Source organism: Epinephelus lanceolatus, chromosome 11 (genome assembly GCF_041903045.1).
Source record: "Epinephelus lanceolatus isolate andai-2023 chromosome 11, ASM4190304v1, whole genome shotgun sequence".
In the NCBI taxonomy this organism is placed as follows: Eukaryota; Metazoa; Chordata; class Actinopteri; order Perciformes; family Serranidae; genus Epinephelus; species Epinephelus lanceolatus.
In genome coordinates, this window is record NC_135744.1 from 16,830,562 (window position 1) to 16,844,964 (window position 14,403).

Below are 14,403 nucleotides of genomic sequence, written 5' to 3' on the forward strand. Positions count from 1 at the left end.
ACATTTTAAACAACAGCCAAAATAAATTTTCCAAAACATTATGTTACTTTCAAAAAATTTTATAATTTCGTATTATTTCCAGGAATTTCATGACCATGAAAACCCTTTGAATTACAAAATAAATGCAACTGTAATAGTTACTATGAAAAAAATACGTAATTAAATTACAGTTGCTAATCAAAAGGTTGGTGATTACAAAGGGGTTAGAGTACGTCCAAATATATTCTTTGCGGTATAAAGTTTGTATGTACAATATATCATTCTTTCTGTTTCTGTTGCATCTTTTCACTGTGCAGGAACAACTTCTTTTGACACAACCTATTTACTGACATTTTTCAGCTTTATTGCCCAGTTTAAAACATTTGTTAGAAAAGTGACGGCCGGGGCGTCGGTAGCATAGTGGATAATGCCGGCGCCCCATGTACAGAGGCATCGCCTCGCTGCAGCGTTCGCGGGTTCAAGTCCGGCCTGCGACCCTTTGCTGCGTGTCAGTCCCCGCTCTCTCTCTCTGTCTCCAAATTTCACACACTGTCCTATCCATTGAAGGCAAAAGCCCACAAAAATAATTTAAAAAAAAGAGCCCTGTAGCTATGGAGCTCCTTACCTGAGGAACTCGGTGTCTTTGTTTAAAACACTCCTCAAAACATTTTTATTTTTTTTTAATTTTTTTTTTTTAATGTATCATTTTTAAGAGGTCCCATGTCTGGGAACGTTCTGTTATCTGAAAAACTGAACACTAAATAAAAAGTTCAAAAAGAAAAACAACATACTTTTACAGGGTTTTTACAGTAAATCTGTTGTGTGTCTAGTTTTTATCCTTCTTTAATCAATTTTATTATTATTTATTCTTATCACACACTGATCTGGTCTTAGCCTATGTTCAATGTTTTTATTTCTGTGTTTACTATTTTGTCTCATAAAGCACTTTATCTATCCATCTATCCATCCATCCATCCATCCAATTAAAATGGTTACTTTACTTTTACGTTTTTTACAGGGTAACTTGTATCTGTAACCTTCCCAACACAGACCATCGTGCCCTTCAACTTTCAAAACATCAAATGCAGCTGTTACTACCACTAAACAAGTCACAGACTTTAATCTGAAGTAATATCAGTTGGCACTGACGAAGAAGCTGCTGTATGCTCAAAGAAGCATCGCCACAAAATCACTTTTGCCTCTAAACTGAACACTGGGGAAATGTCTTCTAATTCAATATGTGGGGAACTGTCCTCAGGAATACATATTTGATTTGGGAGGTGAATCTTCCTTTAAGCTCTTGTGGCACTGAGCCCACTGTTAAATCCTCCAGTCCTCAAAAGACAAAGCAGTGTGCTCTGCTGTGTGTGCAGAATTGTCTTTACCTGGGATTTCCAGTGGAGAGGATGGCTGTTGAGCTCAATAGTTCTTCATACAGATCAGCGCCTGACACGGGGAAAGCTGTGTGTTGGGCCAGCAGCACTCGGCGGATGGCAAACAGAGCCTGAAATACAAAGAATACAGTGTGAGGCTCCACACAAATGCAGCACAGCACAGTAATAACACAACATGCACTCATCTACCTCGGCTAGTGGTGCCAGATTGGGTAGTTTTCTGCCCAATTGGGCCATTGTGATTATAATCCAAATGCACAAGGTGAAATTTTTGGCTTGTTCTGATGCAATTAGGGGGATTTTTTGAGATAATGTCATCATGTCCACACTGTCTGCTCTTTCTGTGCCTTCACATATCACATTTGGTAAATATAGTACAGTGGGCAACTTTGGCTTTAAAGTTCCAGTGTGGAGGATTTAGGGGGATATATTAGCAGAAACATAATATAGTAAGTATAATAAGAGTTGTTGCGTTTCCATCACTCTAGAATAGGTTGTTTATGTCTACTCTAGGAGGGGGTCCCGTAACCATGTTGCCACAGTAACCCAACACGAACAAACCAAACACTGGCTCTAGAGGCCATTCGTATTTTCACATCTGCAACCATACTTAGAAGCCCCTCGATGACGAGAGCATCAATAAGACACAGATTTTTGATATGACACTGCTTCCTTTGGTGTTTTTAGCAATTTAAATCACCTGGTCTGTTTGTTTTCGAGAGGAAGAGACCTCGACAGATAATTCAGCTCCCGATAAAAACCTCCTGAATGTTTGTATCTCAACTTATCACAGAAAAAAAAGGTGAGCACAGGTTAGCAGGTGCTATGCTTGTGGCCTGTCTCTGACATGCCAAACAGCAGTAGAAAAACAATGGTTTGTAATGTGAAACAACTTTATTCAATGTTTTTACCGGTTTAAATCACCAGGTCCGTTCGTTTTAGAAAGGAGGAGACCTATGCAAACAATTCGTCTCACAGTAAAAACCTCCTGAACGTCTGGATCAGAAATAAGGTGAGCACACACTAGCAGGTGTTGGACTAGTCTGACAGCGGTGGAGGAACACTTATTTGTATAAACTGCTTTCTTCAGCATTTTTACTGATTTTAATCACCTGGGGTCTCATTTATAAACATTGCATACACACAAAACAAGGGCTGAAAGAGGCATATGCCACTTCTCACAAGAAAGATGTGACTAATAAAAACAGACTTGATGGGAGAAACTTTGACCCATGCTTACAAACATTTTGGAGATGGGAACTTGGCGACACAGATGGTGAGTTTGAAGCCTGTATCGTCGAAATTGCCAATTATTTTTTGGTGCATGGCATTTTGGCTTTTGTCTGTACATACATTTTCAGTATGGATGCGACATACTGTTTTATAATTGAGACCTCTGGTCTGTTTGTTTTGGAGAGGACGAGACATCTGCCGATAATTCAGCTCCTAGGAAAATCTCCTGAACGATGAACACTGGAGGAATTCTCACCAGAAGTTTCAGCTGGTTGCAATCTGTAATCTTCACCGCTAGATGCCACTAAACCCCCGTAATCTTACCCACTGGACCCCTTTATGGCACCAGCAGGTCACATACAAAAGTTTAAACATCAACACCAAGAGCATATGTGCAGAACATGGAGCAGTTTCTGCTCAGGCTCTAAATCGATGCTTGTATTACTCTGCTATGCTTAATTGCAGGTGTACCACCGTAATGGTTCAGGATAGCGCTGGGATAAACACTGATTTTCTTTATTGATTAGTTTTAAGATCTTCTGTTCAGGTAATTAGAAGTTGGTAAATACTGAAAAATGCCCATCAGATTTTGCCGCCTCTTTGATTTTTCCTTTCTCTCCCTCCCTCAACCCTTACACACCGCTGCGTACAAAATAATGATTGTCCACATCATTTCACGTCTCACACCTACACCTACACCTGTCTTGAAGAAACAGCAAATCCAAGTATATAATTTTAATGTACTGTTTACCTTTGTTGTTTTTCACTTCTGTGGACACAGAATGTTCACTCATGTTTTCTTATTAATCAATTGTCTTCACTGTTTAACGTCAATCTAATGATGCACTATAGTACCGTGTTGTTCTAATAATAAAAAAGAAAAAGAACATCACACCTCAGAGTCCCGGAGCCCAAGATGGAACCTTCAGTTTCTTCCGGCCGCTAACTCAAAACCTAAATGTTCTCAATTATACAATATTAAAAAGAAGAAGAAGAAGAAGAAGAAGAAGACAGGGTGTCTGCAGACATTACCAAGTTAAATTTAAGACGTTTTAAGACCTTTTTAATACCACCTTACCTGACATTTAAGACCAAACCTGCTGAGGAAATAAGTATTCTTTCCAAGTAAACACACTGATGTCAGTTCAAAATGAACAGCAAGGAAAAATGACAACAATTGGGTGAGTTTAAGTTTAATGTGTTTAACGTAAAAAGAATACAAAATGTTATTGCCATTACAAATGCTATTTATTATTGCAATTCTTCGGTTTGTCCGATGATTGTAAAGTCAGGCTGGAGAACTTTTTGTGGTAATGTGATGGTATATATTTAAGACCCATTAAATCTGAATTTAAGACATTTTAAGACTTTTTAAAGGACCTGTAGACACCCTGGAAGAAGAAGAAGAAGTCAAAGAAGATGAAGAAGAAGACGAAGAAAACGAAGAAGATGAAGAAGAAGAAGGAGAAGAAGACTAAGACCAAGACTAAGGGCCCATCCCAATACGCCCCGCCCCCCCTTAGCCCTACCCCTTGGCCCTACCCCTACATTTGCGCATTCCTAATGTCCCAGTGTCCCAATTCCTTTTTGCGTGTAGAGGTAGGGGGCATAACGAGGGGTAGTGGGTATGAAACTAGCACTTCGTATTGGGATTGGGCCTAAGACTAAGAAGAAGAAGAAGAAGAAGAAGAAGAAAAAGAAGAGCAAATGCTGACACTTGAGATACTGGAACAAGCAAATATTAGACTTTTATGTTTGATAACTTAAAAGTATAATGATTCTGGTGGGCACTTCCAAAAGATAAGGGGCGAAATAATTGAAAACACAGTCATTGTCACTGTTATTCTATTTCTATGGGAGAAACTCTAAAATGTGTGAGTGCTAACACAAACAAAGGCTTTCTCCAGTCCCAGAATACTTTGATTTGATACCTCCCAACCATGCATAGTGCTTATCTTGGCATTTTAATTGCCAAACAAGTATACTCACAGCTCTACACAAGCATATTAACTTTGGCATTTGTTGCCTAATTAAAATAAGCACCATCAGTGTTCAGTTGAGACACTGAAACCCTCCATTTATTTGAATTTCAGCACAGTAAAACACCCACACTGACCGACTATATGAACAGGCACATGTGACAATTAGGCATTCATTCATTCATTTTCTGTAACCGCTTATCCTGTTGGGGGGGCTGGAGTCCATCCCAGCTGACACTGGGCGAGAGGCGGGGTACACCCTAGAAAGGTCGCCAGACGAGTCAACCATTCACACTCACATTCACACCTACGGCCAATTTAGAGTCGTCAATTAACCTGCATGTCTTTGGACTGTGGGAGGAAACTAAAGTAACCGGAGAAAACCCACACTGACACAGGGAGAACATACAACTCCTCACAGAAGGGCTCCCCCACTCCCCGGGAACCCTTTTGCTGTAAGGTGACAATACTAACCACCGCACCACTGTGCCACCACAGTTAGGCATCATACAGTTAATTATAATGGAGTCAATTTGATGTTGCAGATCGATAATTATCACTGAGTGAACATCAATCTTGACAGGGACTAACCTACATCCCACATCAGGACAGCTTAACCACAAGGTCACAGAGAAACATCTACTGACTGATAAAGAAGGGACATTTCTACATAAACTCCTGCTGTTAATTTTGTCCCTTGTGAAAACATGACTCTCTAAGACATGAACCTTCTTCCAGTATAACTGGCTGCAAAATCTCATCACTTCGACGAGACTTCATCTCTCCATGGCTGCTTAGAACTGCATGAGATCTGCACTCCAGCAAATGAATAAAAAGTTCCATAACAAACTACAAACTTTTTTATTTATTGAGGATAAAAATCCAAAACATCTCGGCCCACCGTTCACACTAGATCCCACACAGTGATGGCACAGAAGAACAGCAGTCATTACATAATTGGATTTTCACTGGCCAATCAATCAGCTTGCACATTGATAATGATGACTCAAAAGCCTTTGAAGCATAAGTTTTCTACTTGAACGGGCAACTTAAAAATTGAGTGAAATTAAAAATACATTTTCTACATTCTAATTCTGTGTCTCTGTGTATTCAGATATAAAAATCCCACTCTTTTCTCCCCCTGCAGAATGTTAATACATATTCTGATGATTCATATTGCACTCAAGGGCGCATACATAAATGTATCCAATGAAAAGTAATATGGGGCATCCAGCCAACCCCTCCCATCATATAAAACTGCACTTGACTGTTAGTTTGTGGGTCACAGTATCTATCAGAGCAGTATCACGGGTCGGAGGTGTGTGTTTGTATTCTTATTTTCATAGGGAAATATTTTGGCCTTTGCCTGCAGATCTAATAATGGGTGGGTGGTACTGCTCTTTAAATCGCTGTGGTTCCTAATACACAGAACACGGCGAGGCTGCCAACAACTGCTGCCACCTCCCGCACTTGGCCGCCGGTGAGCAGATTAATCAGGCTGTGAATTCGAGAGTCCATGGATGCTAAGTCACGCCCACTTATGAGTGATCAAAACCCAACACAAATTGATCAGATCCCTCTCATAATTAAACCCTGCCCACAAACTCACTTTCACTTGGAAAAAGTCACTTGACAAAAGCTTAAGAAGCTCTACGTGGTGTTTGCCTGGGACTTAAAGGTGGCTGGTAAAAGAAAACTCCGACAGAAATAATTCTTAAAAAATATTGGGACATTTTTCTTCAAATCTCTAAAGGAAGTAGAGAACTTTATGAATAATCCCTTGCAACTCCGATGAAGGTTTGGAATCACATAACGCAAATGAATACAATAAAAGGGGAAAAAGACCATAATTACCCCATTAGATCTTCGATTTGTGTTTTTATCCATCTGTACATTTTCATCCACTTATACAGGGCTGGGTCGTCGGGGCAGCAGGCCAGGCAAAGCACCCCAGATTTCTCTCTCCTCAGTAACACTTTCCAGCTCCTCCTAGAGGACCCTAAGGCGTCCCCAGGCCAGACAAGAAATATAATCCCTCCAGGGTGTTCTGGGTCTGCCCCAGTGCCTCCTACGAGTGGGATGTGCCTGGAACACCTCTAACAAAAGGCACCCAAGAGGCATCCTGATCAGATGCGTGAACCACCTTCATTGAAATGAAGGAGCAGCAGCTCTACTCCGAGCTCCCTCCTGATGTCTGAGCTCCTTACCCTATCTCTAAGGCTGAGCCCAGCCACCCTTCTGACGAAACTCATTTTGGCCACTTGTATCTGTGACCTCATTCTTTCAGTCACTAAGAGTCAATAAGGGAATCGATAAAGAATCAGCCTGATAAGCAAAATCAATAATGGCATCAGTATCAATAAAATCTTTTCAGTTCCCATCCCTCCTAGGAAACTTTGAATTAATTTGCTTGAGTGCAGTTTTAAGCTTATTTGATGTCTGTACTAGGGTTGTCAAAAGTATAGATACTCAAACGCTGTATCCGGATACGATACTAATTTACAAAAGTATCGATACTAACAGTGCACGCCACCTCAGCGCCTGTCGGGTGCGCGAGACGGGTCCAACGGACACACGCTGTGCAGGCAGTGTCTGGCAGGCACAGAGCCCTCGCTGCAACCCAGCTTGTTGTTGTCGCTGTGCATGCATGCACACATTTCTGTTGCTGTAATATGGCCAGCGTGGCTGCAGGAGGATCAGAGCAGCCAGTTTTGGTCAAAAATGATAAAGGAAAAAGCGCTCTTTGGAAATATTTAGTGAAGTGAACACACCACGCTGCAGACGGCAGGTACAGCCTCTCCCCTCACTAGCAGCTGAGCAGCTGGTGTCGCCAGCATCTGTACCTACCATGACTCAGTAGGACAACGTCCCACTAGTAGGGATGTCTGCCGATATTAGCAAAAAACGTGCATCGGCATCGGATCGGACTGCATGGAAAAATGCTGATCCAAGAACTCCGATCCAGTTTTTCACGGACTCCGATCCAGGTTTTCTGGCCAGCCCAGCGCTCCACGATTCAAGCAGTCCATTCCAGTGATCCGCTCCAGCACTTACTATCAATCCACCAGGCCAGCATGCAGACGGCAGACACACACAGAGGGAAGGGTAGGAAGAGTAGCGGTCAACTTAGTTAACTGACTATTTGTTTTCTGCGCTGGTTTTTTGAGAGTGATATTTTTATTTGGTTTACACTCTTACTGTTTAAGTAAAGAGCACTGATGGCATTGTTTTGAGCACAATTAGTGAAACTGGAGCCATGGTGGACTATTGCTTGTTTAAACAGTTGTACAATATTGTGTGCCTGTGCACCAGGCTTGCACTGACACTTGTTAAATGTCAACAATGTCTTGTGGTGGTAATCTATTTTTTATTTATTAGGGGCGCAAAGCACAAGTGTGTGGAGTCTTGCTGCTATTTTAATTTCAATGTTAGACATTTTAAAGATTTCTTGTGTTGATTTATTTTCTATTTATTAAGGGGCCAAAGCAGCCAAAGCAAACCAGCTATATTTTTTATTTAATGTTAATGTTCACGTTTAAAGTTTGTTTATTTAACCCTGTTAACAATAAATGGGTCAGTTTCTCATACCAACTGTTGTGGATCATTCTAACTAACCCGATTAAGTAGTTGTTCTTGTTAGAGTAATATTGCTTGATCAAACCTTTTCTAACATGACTGACAACAAAATAAGTGAATATGTATAATACGCGTTTGGATCGGATCGGTATCGGCCAAAACTCAAGGCTGTAATATCGGTATCGGATCGGAAGTGAAAAAGCTGGATCGGGACATCCCTACCCACTAGATCTATACAACATGAATCTACTGCATGAAAACACAGTGTTCACTGAGCAGGCTGGGCTGTGGTGCTTTTTATGAAAATAGATCAGAGCTGGAAAACATCAAATTTTCAGTCCTGTTTCTGTAGAAACAGCACCAACGGCTGTTTAGCAGGCTTACACATTCTGATTAGTCTCCTCTTCTGGGCAGAGAGGATTTCCTGCCAGAGTTCATGTCCAAAAGCAGGAATGTATCTAGGGAAAATAAATCTGTTGGGTCTCAATTAGTGGGAATGTTGGCGCCTTAATTTGGGATGTGGGCTCATAAAAAAGGTGTTTTTTTTTTTTTACATAGAAACCTTGCCTTGAGCAGCTTTAATTGAACTGTAGCAGGCTGCTTTAGTCAGATGGATGTGTCGGTGCAGATGTTCCACCACTGGCCTCCAAGTTGCTGCAATGTGTGCATACAACAATGGTTCAAATCAACAGCAGGAGTGTGATGCACCAGAGGGATGCTGGTGATCAGCTCAGGGGATGCCTGCAGGCTGAACAAGCTGGTCTGGAAGTCTAGCTGGGCCACTAGGGGGAACCTGAACCTGCTGCAGGCGGTGAAGGGAAAAAGAACATTCGAAAATGTAATGATCTCATGGAGGGCGAAATCTTTCATTCATTCTGTGATAGACTTTCAACTTAAATCATCGCCATCAAGGTGGTACTTAGCTCCCACAACCAATAAGTCATTGGGGGCTTAGTAGGCTCTAAGCCAGAGGCTGGCATACTAGTTTCTGCTTTACCTGGTGTAGAATCTGATGTCTTTTGGTGCAGAAGCAAACCGCTGAAGTCCAAATAAGATTCGTAGATAACATGTTGAAACTGCTGCGGTCGAGTTCAGTGCTCCCGAACACCGGCCCGTGTCTTGTTGGTGTAATTATTCCAGTCCAACAATGATGGGCCAGAGTTTGTTGCTCATACTTGTCGACTCTTGGCAGTAGCGAAGATTTCGTAATCCATGAAACGGCAGCTGCAAACCTCAGTGTGTTGGGTCATCAAAAACCCCGTCCGCCTGAATTTGCTGGCGTTTTTTGGAAGCTGAAATCGCTGTGCCAACCCGAAGCTGAGCAAAGTGGCACACATCAATGATCATTAGAGCCACCCGCAGTTCTTGGAAACTTGTAACACTTGCTTACGTTGTACTTTTTTGATTTACATGCAACATTTAGTGTTGTTGTTTGTTGAGACGGGAAGGAAAGCAGAGACTAGTATGCCAACTCCTTGCAAAACTGGATGTGCGTCACTGTACTCGTGAAGAGCTTATTATATGTAGCCAGTAGGGCTGTGAAGTTCTGGTCGGTTGGTCGACTGTTTGGTTATTATGCTCTTGTCCGACAGAATTCTCCTAAAACAACAGCTGTTGTTGTTCAGCATTTGTATCTGTCCTCTGTAATGGTTGGTCTTTGCTGTGTTTGTCCCATCCCTCCTCCACTGTGACTGGACGGCTGGTGAAACATTGCAAGTATCACAGTATCAATTTTCATTCCAGTAATATCATGAACGAGATGATATGGCACACTCCTGCGTCCCAGATGGGTCGCTCACCCAGCGCCTGCTTATGTGTGTTCACCCTTTATCTGATCCAGACATTCAGGAGGTTTTTTGTCAGTCAAATGAGGTCTCTTCCTCTCCAAAACAAATGGACCAGGGGATTTAAACCGGTAAAAACACTGAATAAAGTAGTTTCACATTACAAATCAGGGTTTCTCCTATGCTGTATGGCTTGTCAGAGATGGGCTGCTAACCCAGCACCTGAAAAAGTGTGTTCACCTTTTTTCTCTGAGAACTTAAGATCCAGACATTCAGGAAGTTTTTTACCATCAGCCGAATTATCAGCACAAGTCTCTTCCTCTCCAAAACAAACAGACCTGATGATTTAAACCAGTTAATATGCTGAAGAAAGAACTTTCATGTCAAAAAAGATGGGTTGCTTACTATGGTGGCCGACGCGAAACTTGAATGGACCTATCTAGAGCCAGTGTTGGTTTCATCCATTCTGGGCTACTGTGGAAACACGGCAAAGCAACATGGGGCTTTTTGTGGATTTTGACATAAATGACCCATTCTAAGGTAACGAAAACACAACAATTATTTACAGGTGATTATACATTCAGATCCTACACACTGAACCTTTAATTAAGCCCCTTAATCTAAACACATCTCCTCATTGTAACATATAACAGCTCATCATTGAAGCCTAACTTTCCATAACATTATTCCCTTGTAATGAATGAATTTCATACCTTTATTTTGCAGCCTTAGAAAGAATTGAAATGAAAACAAAAGACACCCACACTTTAAACTTGGCATGAGCAGCGCAGTGTGGGAGATTTAGGCTCTGACCAATATCATGTTGATCTTAGGCACACCTTCACCCACACACAGCATGAGTTTCTCATTGTGTAAGTGGTTTATATTAGGTGAAATACAATTTTTAAAATAACAGACAGTTACCCTTAATTAAGCAGAATTCCCACTTGGCTTGTTATGTACACTCACAGCACACCAGATCATCTGGTTAACAAGCCAGGTAAAACTGTTTCACAGCGCAGGGTCGGTTCAAGGTAAAAGATCACATTAGCTTTCTATTTTTTTCTGTATGTTTAATTGTATTTTCTCAATAAGCAGTAGACTACAGTGTGTTCTGTAGATATGAGAGAGAAGTCACGTGGCAAAAATTGTAAAAATGGATCTGATAGGAAATAAAAGTACTATTTTAAATATAGCTGTGTGTGTCCAGTAAGCAGTAAACAATAGAAAAGTTTATAGCCACCAGGAAGGCAAAACTCAAAATTTCCTCATTGGGCCTGCCATAAAGTCCTTCATTATCAGTTTGAGCCCACAAAGAGAAGGTCAGCTCTTTCAGTTTCAAATCATTTTGCTGTGAGAATCAGAATGAGCGAGCAGAGATCATGAAAGAAATTCTGCCTAACTCAGTTCTGACCTTATGGGCAGATAACAGGAAACTATATCGTTTTTTTTAGATCATAAATAGTGTTTTCCCACAAACTTTTTCCGAGGTATAAAAGTGCAAATAATCAGGATAGAACCCAGAAGGACCTTCCAGATAAAAGTGTATCAGTGGATAATTGTGTGGGTGGACAGGGCATGGAAGTCAACCCAGGCTTTCTTGGTAAAAAAAATAAATGAAAAGATGAGTGAGAGCTTCCCAGGCTGTAACACATCCTCTGTGGTCAGACTGTCTGTACGTGCAGTCTGGACAAAGAATTTTGTAACCCCGAGAGAAACTGTAGGAACAAAATGTGAAATATATTGTACAGTCTCCATATTCTCAACTCTGCACATTTCATTTTCATGTTGGCCGGCTACTAGGGCTGTTAGCAACCAAAGCAAATCATGGTCGACTGAAATTCTACCTACTCTTTGATGAACTGATTGGTCACTGGTGGAAAAATATCTGCATGGGTTATCTGTAGATTAACTAAATCACCACAGTACAGTGAGTGCACTCTACCTGGTAGCTGTTGTGTGTCCACCAAAGCGTTTTTTTCCTGTCACAGGGCTCAACATTGACACTTGCCTGGGGCAAGTTAACTCTTTGTACAGGCAAGTGGAACACCCTGAGTGAAATATAAATGTGATCTCCAAAGTTATAATATCAGAAAATAAACTGTGCACCTTTAACACTTTTCCAACTGATCTGATTGCACGAGGCCATCCCACCATTTATCGTTGAACAGGACTGACATTCTAGACAGTAGACACTGCAGAAGTTAACTTTGAGGTTGATGATGTCATATATGACATAACATTATGAACAATAAGTATCTCTGTAACACTGCATACGAGAGAGAGGGACTTACTGGGTGTCTTCCGAATCAGGTACTTTTTCTTTTTACTTTTAGTATGTACTGCAGCTGCCTTTAAAATGTACGTACTGTTGCATGCAGTACGCACACAATCGGGACATGCTACTTTTTTTTCCCCTCGGGGATCAATAAAGTATTTCTGATTTCTCATAACATTACACACTGAACTTTGTTCTCTTGCTTTTATATCTGTTACCTTGGAGATGGAACAAACACCACTCACCGAGTTCACCAGAGACAGAGATCAATGCAGAGAGCTCTGCTGTTGTTACTTTACAATGTATTAGTTTAACTTTAAAGTTACAGCCAGGGGTGTGCCATGTCATCTTGTTCACGATAATACCGGTATGATTTGTGATATAAAAAAGTTCATATTGAGGTACTGGCGATATTTCAACTTGTTGACATATTGACCTCATACTGTTACCCACAGCAACAACAAGCATGGCTGAAAGTGAAATTACTACCGTCTCCGCAGTGGTTCCAAAAAGAGGAGCAGCTTCAGTAGTGTGGAGTGAAGGGATGGACACGGTCAGCAACAATACTCAGGTAGGCTGTGGTCTTTAAACCATGCTCAGTTGGTACTAAGAAAATCTCCCCCACACCATTACACCACCAGCAGCAGCCTGAACCGTTGATACAAGGCAGGATGGATCCATGCTTTCATGTTGTTGACACCAAATTCTGACCCTACCATCTGAATGTGGCAGACCTTGGTTGTAACCAGTGGCTATTTGTCTTCCTGTTGCCTTTCTATCATCTTGAACCAGTCTGGCCATTCTCCTCTGACCTCTGGCATCAACAAGGCATTTTGGCTCACTGGATATTTTCTCTTTTTGGAACCATCCTCTGTAAACACTAGAGATGATTGTGTGTGAAAATCCCAGTAAATACTCAGACCAGCCCGTCTGGCACCAACAACCATGACACGTTCAAAGTCACTTAAATCACCTTTCTGATGCTCGGTTTGAACTTCAGCAGGTCGTCTTGATCATGTCTACATGCATAAATGCAGAGTTGCTGCAATGTGATTGGCTGATTAGCTATTTGCGTTAACAAGGAGTTGAACAGGTGTAACTAATAAAGTGGCCGGTGAGTGTATTTAATTTAAAGTCAGTGTAAATACCTTATATGACACAGAGCATCTCTGAGCAAGTTCCTCAATGTCAGATGACACCACGTCCTCCACTGTAGAAACAACACACCATTCTTGTTACTGTTGGTTTTTTAATTCAGATGAAGCATCTTAAAATCAGTGACACATAAACACTCACCTGTTTTAATATCAGCAGCGCGCAGGTCACGCAGTAAATCCGCATCCAGTCCAGGACACATTCCCTCTCTTAAGACCACCATGGTTTTGCATTGTTGACTGACAGTCAACGTGTATCTCTGAGAGAAAGTAATGAAGCTAGCTCTTTTTACAGACGCCGTTAGCAACCGTTGTTTTTAGCTTTGCAGCTAACTTACAAAGCTAACTTTTCTGCCTCAGTGTCCGGTAAAGATCGAATGAATGACTTTCTGGAGTTCACTTTCTAAAGTTCACGACGACAAAACTCCGGCAATGTTTACTTATAACAAACTAACGTTTTTACAAAACTTTTTCGACTTGCTTCACTGACGCCACAGCAGAAAACGCTTCCTTCCGTCAAAACGCGAAGGCTTACGGTTCCTCCTCCGGCTTGCCGTAGTTCAGCGCTTTCGCAGTTTTTGGGTAATGTAGTTTAATGTTATTACTAATGTTAATGTCACTGTTTTATATTGTTATATAATATTATTATTTAATGTTACTGCTCCCAAGTTGTTGATAGGGTGTTACTTTTTTTGTCTTCATTTCTTTTTAAATAATGATCATAAACTCTTTAAAATAAACTAAATCAAACTAAACTAAACTAAAAAATAAATCAAAAATAAAATACATTACAGTTAAAGAAAATAAAGGTAGTTTAGTTTAGTTTAGTTCAAATTATTTTAGTTCAGTTTATTTTAGTTTCTATTCCTCTGCATCTTGAAATCTTTGTATTCACTGAAACTGTGAAATATTGAAATGAAGGTGTAAAAAAATAAAGAATATTGCCCCTCAGTCACTAATTCTATAAGCACTAAAACAGCTGATCATTCACAATTTGATTCAGTCACAAAACATAAACACAACAAC

General features: G+C 40.9%; 1 protein-coding gene across 1 annotated transcript in view; it reads right to left on the reverse strand.

The window, feature by feature from the left end:
* rad51d (RAD51 paralog D) overlaps window positions 1–13,905 on the reverse strand; it is a 36,670-nt gene extending 22,765 nt beyond the window's left edge. Inside the window, exons 1-3 of the mRNA XM_033609397.2 lie at window positions 13,520–13,905; window positions 13,372–13,433; window positions 1,365–1,483 (exon numbers count right to left, since the gene is read on the reverse strand). Coding sequence (XP_033465288.1) covers window positions 1,365–1,483; window positions 13,372–13,433; window positions 13,520–13,601 — 263 coding nt within the window. The 5' untranslated portion in view covers window positions 13,602–13,905. The remainder of the gene's footprint in view (window positions 1–1,364; window positions 1,484–13,371; window positions 13,434–13,519) is intronic.
* Between the last annotated feature and the right edge of the window lie 498 nt (window positions 13,906–14,403).